Source organism: Camelina sativa, chromosome 7, assembly GCF_000633955.1.
Source record: "Camelina sativa cultivar DH55 chromosome 7, Cs, whole genome shotgun sequence".
Classification (NCBI taxonomy): domain Eukaryota; kingdom Viridiplantae; phylum Streptophyta; class Magnoliopsida; order Brassicales; family Brassicaceae; genus Camelina; species Camelina sativa.
The window spans coordinates 18,160,348-18,169,310 of NC_025691.1; the positions used below are offsets into that span (position 1 = coordinate 18,160,348).

The following is an 8,963-nucleotide window of genomic DNA, read 5'->3' on the forward strand; positions in this document are numbered from 1 at the left end:
TTCATCTGAAAAGTGGACATATTTTAAGGTTTTTGATTTATTTTTGGGCCTTAAAAAGATTGAGTAACGCCTAAAGCAACTCCACTGGACTTGCTCTAACGTCTCTTCTCAGTTCTCTCACTTGACCAAAAAAAAAAGCTTCTCTAATAAAGATAAAGACAAAAGAGTAAAGACAGTAGTAAAGTAATAAGAGAGAAGAAGAAGAAGCAGAGAAGAAACCAAAATCAATGGCGGTTTCCGTTTCTATTCTCGCCGTCGTCATTGCTCTTCACCTCCTCGCTTTCGTCTTCGCTTTCGGCGCCGAGCGTCGCCGTAGCACCGTACCCACTTTACATCTCTCTCTGTCTTACTAAATTTTTGTCTTTCGATTTGTGCTCGCTTTAATCGATCTTTCTTGTTCGTTTTTTTGGAAGGCTGTGGCGGTACCGGACCAGTACGATGAGAAGACTTTTTGTAAGTACGGAACTGAGGCGTCGACGGTGTACGGTATGTCGGCGTTTGGGTTGCTTCTTGTTAGTCAAGCGGTGGTTAACGGCGTGACTAAGTGTCTCTGTTTCGGGAAAGGTCTTGTTACTGGTACTTCTTACACTGTCTGGGCTATTGTCTTCTTCGTTGTCTCTTGGTAAAGTTCAATCCTTTACTCTCTTATTGAATCTTTTTTTTGCATCAAGATTTGAAATTTCTAGTTAGGGCTTATTGAGTTTGATTGAAATTGGAGTCGTTTTTGTCTCTTTTGAGCTAAGAGGATTTGTGATTTGATTGTTTATGTTTATGGGTTTCGACTTTAAAGTGAAAAGGAATGATTTTTCCAACTCCTTTTTTTTTGGTATTGTGAAGTTGAAAGTACATACACTTGCCGATTATTAGGTTAATGTGATCATGATTAATTTAAATGTCACTTTGTTGCAAATACAAGGTCATAGCTTTTGTGTCCTTAACTCTTACTTGTGAGTTGTGGATATCTCTATCCCAAGACAATGATAGTTGTAAGCTTGATTCATCGTTGCAATTGACTATCCTACTATGTGTACTTGCTACAAGATATGGTATTGTTTGGTTGTACTATGTGGATTCTATAAGAAATGAACCGCCTTACAGCAATAGTGACTAGTTAGTTCATCTTTATGTTTGAGTTGTCTTACGCATCCGTATTTGTGTAAACTTCAGGGTAAGCTTTTTAGGAGCTGAGGCGTGCTTGTTGGCTGGATCAGCAAGGAACATGTACCACACCAAAAGTAAAGGCATCTACCAAGGGAAAGAGATTTCGTGTGCTGTCTTACCAGTTGGGGTCTTTGCTGCTGGAGCTGCTTTCACTCTCATGTCTTTGATTGCGACCATTCTTTACTACTTGGCTCATTCTAAGGCTGATACTGGTGGATGGGAGAAGCATCAGAACGATGGCATTAACATTGGTATGACTAGTCCTACAGATGCTCCAAAGCAACAGAACCCAGATTTCAACAAGGTCTAAACCAGTTTCTGTTTTTGGTCTTATGAGGGCTATGCTTTTAAAGTCAGGGTAAACTATAAAATAGTTGTTTGTTAATTGTTTATATAAAACTTATGTTCTCAACGTAAGATTGGCTTATGTTATGTGTGTTTTATAAAAAAATTGGATTGGCTCAGTCATCATTGCTTGAGATGTTTTGTCATCCCGTGAGCTGGCTCCGTTTGGCTCGACTCGTTTCCTCACATAAAGTCAGGGTCAAGCCTGGTCCTGGTCCGAATTGACCATAAACCAACCCTTATCCCACATGCTTTACTAGATCTGGGCTTAAACAAGAATAATAACTTGGTCCCATAATGACTGGGCCATGAAGAGGCCCAATTATTGCACTCCGAAGATTCTTAGCCTCCTCAACTTGGAATATACTTGCATGGGTTTACCAAAAAGAACTATAATCAAAAAAATGTTGACAACTTTTTGGAATACATTTTTGATCATTAGCTCAAGTTATGAACGATTCTCTACAAAGGTATAAAAATATCAAATTATACATATAGTAATAATGAAAGGGTGAGTTTTTGCAATATGCTAAAGCCATACCTTTCCCTTTTCTCAAAATTGCTTTCTTCTTTACGAATCCAAGAACAAAACATTTCTCATCCTAAAAGAGTTCGTAACTATATAATAAACCTTGAATCTTAGACCTTAGCTCACAAAAAAGGCTACAGTTGTTTCAAAATCCGAAACCAACACACAAGTATGGCTGTTTATGGTTATGAAATGGATGAACATAGAGCTTCTTCATCAAGAAGGCGAAGATCTTTGTACCACAATCTAGGAGGAGGACGCCGTAACATACATTTTATTTTTCTTTCTCTTTTACATTAATTTATGTTTCTAATCTTCTTTTCTTGAATTATTTTTTATCTTGGAATATTGTAGTTGCTGATATAATGTTCTGGAAGAACAAGAAAGAATCAGGAACAATCTTAGCGGTATTCACATTGATATGGTTCTTGTTCGAAGTGGTTGAGTATCCTTTCATAACATTCCTCTGCCAGATCCTTTTGATCTCCATTTTCATCTTCCTCATTTGGTCTTACATTGGCTCCTCACAACTAATCCAGAGGTAAAATTAACATTCACATTACTTCTTGACACTTCTTTATTATATGAATCAACCAAGCTCTCACAAACTCCCGCAGAAAACCTCCGAGTATCAATGATCTAAAGGTTTCGGAATCGACTTGGAGATTCTTGTTCACCAAGATAAACTGGTTCATCATCAATTTGTATGATATCTCAAGTGGCAAAGACTTCAGACTCCTTTTTCTGGTAAAATCAATATACAAAATTTAACTTTGTAACGATGTTTGGATTTTAAGTCTTGTGTTTCATTTCGATTTCAGGCCGTTGTCTCACTATGGATATTATCAGTGGTTGGAAACTATTTTAGCTCTTTAACTCTGTTATACATTGGTGAGACTTAATGCTTTTATATCTAACAAAATTTTAAGACAAACATTTAACAAAAATGTTTATTTGCCTTTCTTATTTAAGTTTAATAATAATAATTACATTTTCTTGTGTGTGTATGTGTGGTGTTTTGCTAAAAGTATTTGTGGGTTTGGAGACGGTACCAATGTTGTATGAGCTATACGAAGAAGAACTGACTTACGCAGCAAGTAAAAGCGGGAGGGACATGAAGAAGCTCTTAAACAACTTCAACTCCAAAGTCATTAACAAGATTCCTAAAGCTCAAACTAAAAGTAGGAAGACTATGTAAAAACTTTGTGTATATCAATCATTTGAATCTGTATCTGTTGCTACATATTATATTATGTAATCATTTCTTTTCATCAGGAATCCAAGATTCATTGTGTATAGTTCATTTATATTTTCGTATACTATGGAAAGGTGACTCGATGTGATTAGAAAAAGATTTCATTTGTTATTCAGTTATGCACGATGAAGAAAATCTCTTAGAAAGCTATTATTCTGTCTATCACAATTTTGTATATGATTTAAAGTCCAAGATACTACTTTTTTTGGTTAGAAGAGAAGAAAAATAAGCAAATGAATTTTCACAACATTTTAAAATGTTTAAAACACATGGAAGCCTCTTGGTATAATGATCGATTAAAAAAACTAATGTTTTTTTTTTTGTAGATTATGAATGCAAATTTATCGACGAGGTTCTATCGTGCTGCAAGTAAAGTCGTGTGGCACAAATGAAATGGTTCATGACCTCAATGACCACATATTAATCAAAACGCCATAACCTTAAATCACATAAATACGGTCATGACTGAACCATTTCACCTGTATTTTTTTTAAGCCCAAATTTAATTTCATTATACTCAGTTTCAGAACATATTATGGGCCAAGAGGAAGGTGAGTCTTGAGCTTTAGGACCCCAAAATTATTTTAGCACATTACATGTATAAAAATGTACCCAAACATTTTCTAATTGCAAAATAGGCTCCCCACTATTTTAATGTTTTGAAAATTTCCTTCATTTTTATAAAAATATATAGAAAACCCCCCTTAATTTGTTTTTCTTTGCTTCGATATCCCCATTAGTTTAAATACCGGTATATATATTTACTTTTTTGCTTTTTCTTTTTTGGTTATTGTATAATTTCGGTAAAACCATCTTTGTTATCTACATATAATTTTTTTCAGCAATCGAGGTTTTTTCTAAGTCCTTAAAAAAAACCTGCAAGGCTGCAACGAAGCTTGATTAGGTTTTCGACACTCGTCTACACATATCTATTTTCCTTGTCTCGATTCCGACATGTGTTTTCAATTTCCAATGGGTTAGTATATTAGTTATACAACCTACTAATATTTAACTGGAAATTTCTACAATCCATGTTTTATTTTTTTTTCTGTGAAAACTCTCGTTGTATTTAATTAATAATATGCATATATAATTTAACTAAAGATGACCAAAAAAAAAAATTAACTTAAGAAAGTCTTTCAGTTCCAAATGCATCTTAAGAACTTTGTCTTTTTGTATTTTCAAATTGTTATATGTAATTGGGGTCCCAGAAAGCGGTCTCTAATAATAATTTCGTGTATGAATCCATACATCTAGAAAGCCATCTATAGTGCCACTTTTTTTTTTTTTTCTACTTTATGACCATTGTATAAATTCCTTATGGATAGCAATAAGAATATTGTAAATGTTAAGACAACTAATTTAAGTGGTGAGATCTGACGAATTGCCGCACACACAGTTGGTAAATTAGTGTGACCCTAGAGTTAAACCAAAGGGCAGTGTAAAGAAAAGAGTCGTCGCATCTTTTTTTCTTGGGTGACTTCTGACTCGAAAACGCAAAAGCACTCATTTGAAACATATGCCAATTACAACTCTCTTTATCAACTAGCCAAAAATTGATTGAGAATGATGCACAAAAACTTTTAAGATGGTGAGAGGAGAACTCGCGGATGTCGCGGCTGGTAAAGGCGAAGGCGCCTTTATCTTACTCTACATTTGGGCAGCATTTATGGCTTTCTCCGTCATAGCAACAGTGATTTTCTCATGTAGCGACGGAGCTTCTAAACCTCACACTACTGAAGACGTTAATGGCTCTGCGTGTGCGGCAGGCTGCGGTGGTGGTTGTGGAGGTTAAAAGGGAGACATCTTTTTTGTTCACTTAAGTAATATTTGAAGAGTAACCATGTTGTCTTCTTGCGTTAACAAAAATATTTAAAAGTATGTAGATAATGTGGAGGCTGTGAATGTTTTCTCCTTCTTGAATGTAACAATGTGTTGGTCTAATTGGCTTTCGATAATTCAAGGACAGAATTAGTATTGTGTTTTCCTTTGTAGCATTGAGTATTCTAGCATCGAAGTGATCGACTAATAACAGGGTGAAACGTACCAATTGGCAAAGATTTTTATGCTAGTCCACCACAGATTACAACACATGAGCCAAATTTTAAATGATCAAGTGGTCCAAGCGCAGGGCTTGTCCATAGTTAAATCGAACTTAGGATCCAATACAACCGTGCCACCACACGTATATTTATATATTTTTCATGTTTATTTATCTTACATACAGAAAAAAAAAAAAGATAAAAAAGGTTGAGCAAAACAGAACATAACAGAGGAACAATGCTCAACCATAACAGAACAGAGGAAAGTGTTTTCACATATTGTGGGCATCAACTAAACCCTTATTATAAAACTATGTATACATCTTAGTTCACAACGACACTTTCTATATATATATATATAATATAAAGAAACGATTCCACATCCCGATGATCATAACACGCCACAAAGCCAACGCTTATATTAAGGTTTAGCTTTATCAGGCGAAGGTTTAGTTTGATCAGGCGGAGGTTTAGTTTGACCAGGCTGCGCCACTTTGTTGTTTCCCTATGATGTAGATTGATGGCAAAATTAAGAATCTGTTGAAATCAGATTTAAGTTATAAAAAAAGATGAAGTTGGAATATTTGGATCAAACCTGGCCATTTTGTGGGATATTGCGAATAACTTGCTGAGGCATCATTGGTATCGCTGGTGGATAATAGCCCCATGGAGACATAAATGGTGGTGGAGCTCCATAATATGGTAACCTGTAACCCGAATTAGCACCTGCTGCGTATGCCGTTTTCATTAACTAGACCACATAACACATACGACTTGTGTTAGTTCCATACTTAATGGGTACACGTAATAATAATTGGATATACACAGGCCCGGCCCACAGGGAAAGCCACTGAAGCCAAAGATTCGGGCCTCAAATTTTGAAGGCTTTTTTACTTAGAAATAAAAGGCATTTTTTTTTTGGATATGTATAAAGGCTCATATGTAAAAGGCTTTAAAAGAGTATGTAAAAAGCTTTAAAATGGCACATTTTTAATTTTTTGCTTAGGGCACTCCTGATTGCTGGGCCGGCACTGGATATACATATAGCTTACATCTATTTGATAGTGCAAACTTTGTAAGTAGTTGATGACATTTTCAAGCTTTCCTGCAATGTCCGACTGTAGACAAACAAACACACAAGAAACTAGCTCAGATATAACAAACTTGACATTGTATTTGACTCTTGATATGCATGAAGTAAAGAAGTTGACCTTTGCGGGCATAGGCATCACGCTCTGCAATATCTCGACTTTGTCTTTAAAACTCTGTCGTCTTTTCTGCATAGTTTAGAAAAAAAAAAAAAAAAAAATTATTTAGCTTGGGAATCACTTAAGAGAAGAAGAAAAGATCATATGGTCATCATGTACCCTCTCCTTCACCATACGATGATTCAGGACATGACGTTGCAGTTTAGCTGGACGGTTACTCTCCTCGTCTGGCAGATTCTCGTCGACTTTCTCACCATGATCACTGTTCATGGTAACATCGTTAGGCATTGAACTCGGATGGGCACCAAGTTTCTGTTGCAAAGGGTTTTGTTCACGACGAGTACGATCGTTTGGACAAACCGCATTAACCATTTTAGGAAACGAACATACTTCTTCTTCTTCGTAAGTACCCTCATCCTTGCGGTTGTTTCCCTCCATTGCTGATTGATTATAGTAAGATTTGAGAAGCCACAAGCTATATATATAGTGGGTGGGGGGGGGGGAGATCGAAGAAGAAGCTAGCTGCTTTTGAAAGTTGCCTCAATTAAGCGGGAAGAAAACATATGATTTTGCTTCGTCCTATGGGTTTCTCTAAAAATATTATTTACTCTTCCGTTTATTATATTGTTATATAGTTTTGTGAACAATTTTTACACACGTCAACTAGACAGAAGAAGACGTTTATTTTGTTGTTGTTTTTTATTCCATATGTTTTCTCACTCTTTCTTGAAATTCTAAGCACCAAATTGAAAACGACAGTGGAACAAATAGTGTCGTTCTTGTTCATGAACGGCACTCCTTAATTTTTAGTGTCTTTTTTTTTTATTATTATTTTATAATATCTTATGCAATAAATTGACTAATAATGAAAAAAGTAACGTAGTTGAAAATTTCGGAATCCTGGATCCAGTGTAGATAGATATACAATCATAATTCTTATGCTACTATATTTAGCTAGGGAACTTGATGAATATATTTATATAAAACATAAAGATGAGATCAAAACATAAAAACAAAAGAGAACTGTACTGCTCGAACATAAATTACATATTTCCGATTTAATTTTTTTCTTTTTCTTTTTTTGGTTAACAACGAGACAAACTTGCCGTCTATCAACAACATGCATGCACGGGCCGGAAGACATGCAAGGTCAAGAACAAAATTGACCAGATTAACACTAAGCAAGCTGTAGCTTCTGATACGTATATATATCTAGCTAGGGCGTATTTAAGTATATATTTGTCGAGTTCTCACAGATATTTTCAGCCAACAAAATCTTTCATATTAACATTTGCTGATCATATATTTTGAACTCTCGAATAGCTTCGCCATTATTACAAAATCATAAGACCGTCTAGTTACTTCAATGTGAAGGGGATATTTCTTAAGTGATGCATCGCAAACTTTTCTGCTCCCTCGGCAGACAATCTTCTCTCTAGATGTAAAAGAACTGCATTCTTTCGTTACTTCTTAAATGGCCAAAACCATCTTCTTAAAATATCACATGAGTATAAATTATTTTTAAAATTAGAAGAGATGGAAAAAGAAAAATTTATGACCACATAATATTTGGCCAAGATGTCTTTCATCTGACCGATTTGGAGTTCTTTGAATTGATAATGGTTTTGTATTGCTATATTTAATGTGGCCAACAACATCTTTCCAATATCATTTAATGTAATATATTTAATATTTACTTAAAAGAAATGAATTCTACAACATGAATAACTACATTTTTTTGCTCAAATAAAAAGATAAAACCTAGTTTGTTGAGATTATCTATAGTAATTAAAAATAAGAAATTTAGCCAAAAAAAATATTTAGAGTTTTTGGTTTAAAAGAAAACAATAATTAAAGTTTTACAGTTACTTGATTGTGACCTTAATGTTCACCTAATACTATAATTATTGTTTCATTATCAAATTATATATATATATATATATATATATATATTTAGTTATGTAATCAAACTTAATTATTACTTCTTGAATTAATTTATTTTATCAAACTGGTTTCGTTAACTGATTTTTTTTTATATGCTTGACCAAAACACGGATCATATACTAACATCAAATTTTTTTATCAATAGTTATTTTTTGTAAATAAACGTTAACATAATAAAATATCACTTATGTAACTTATGTTAAATCATTTTAATGACAAGGTTTTTAATATATTACGTTGTATCTTATTTTATTTAAGTATATTATTTTAGCACATTTTTTCTTTTATATTCGGAACAACTAATCCTTAAATTCATAATATAGATTTGTTCTTGGTGATTAATGTGAATTAAATATAGATGATGTTTGCACACTTGAACTAAAAACGAAAACGTTGCATTATATAACAACCCACATATATATTATAAGTTTACGACGATACACACTTATAAAGCTTATAAGAAAAAAAAAAAAAAAAAA

At 34.0% G+C, this 8,963-nt stretch overlaps 4 protein-coding genes across 4 annotated transcripts; 3 read left to right on the forward strand and 1 right to left on the reverse strand.

Annotated features, from left to right (window-relative positions):
* LOC104701440 lies at positions 131 to 1,632 on the forward strand. Its single transcript, XM_010417138.2, has 3 exons — positions 131 to 320; positions 414 to 622; positions 1,168 to 1,632. Exons 1-3 carry the CDS (start codon positions 228 to 230, stop codon positions 1,469 to 1,471), a joined length of 606 nt encoding a protein of 201 aa, XP_010415440.1. The 5' UTR covers positions 131 to 227; the 3' UTR covers positions 1,472 to 1,632.
* Positions 2,028 to 3,306, forward strand: LOC104701441 (reticulon-like protein B14). The gene is made up of 5 exons (XM_010417139.1): positions 2,028 to 2,297; positions 2,390 to 2,576; positions 2,653 to 2,782; positions 2,857 to 2,926; positions 3,064 to 3,306. The coding sequence occupies exons 1-5, from the start codon at positions 2,207 to 2,209 to the stop codon at positions 3,231 to 3,233; spliced, it is 648 nt and encodes a 215-aa protein (XP_010415441.1). The 5' UTR covers positions 2,028 to 2,206; the 3' UTR covers positions 3,234 to 3,306.
* Positions 4,707 to 5,277, forward strand: LOC104701443. Its single transcript, XM_010417141.2, has one exon. It carries the CDS (start codon positions 4,879 to 4,881, stop codon positions 5,083 to 5,085), a length of 207 nt encoding a protein of 68 aa, XP_010415443.1. The 5' UTR covers positions 4,707 to 4,878; the 3' UTR covers positions 5,086 to 5,277.
* LOC104704731 (transcription factor bHLH109) lies at positions 5,452 to 7,021 on the reverse strand. Its single transcript, XM_010420767.2, has 5 exons — positions 6,700 to 7,021; positions 6,544 to 6,609; positions 6,385 to 6,450; positions 5,928 to 6,083; positions 5,452 to 5,837 (listed from the first exon to the last, which is right to left on the reverse strand). The coding sequence occupies exons 1-5, from the start codon at positions 6,976 to 6,978 to the stop codon at positions 5,754 to 5,756; spliced, it is 651 nt and encodes a 216-aa protein (XP_010419069.1). The 5' UTR covers positions 6,979 to 7,021; the 3' UTR covers positions 5,452 to 5,753.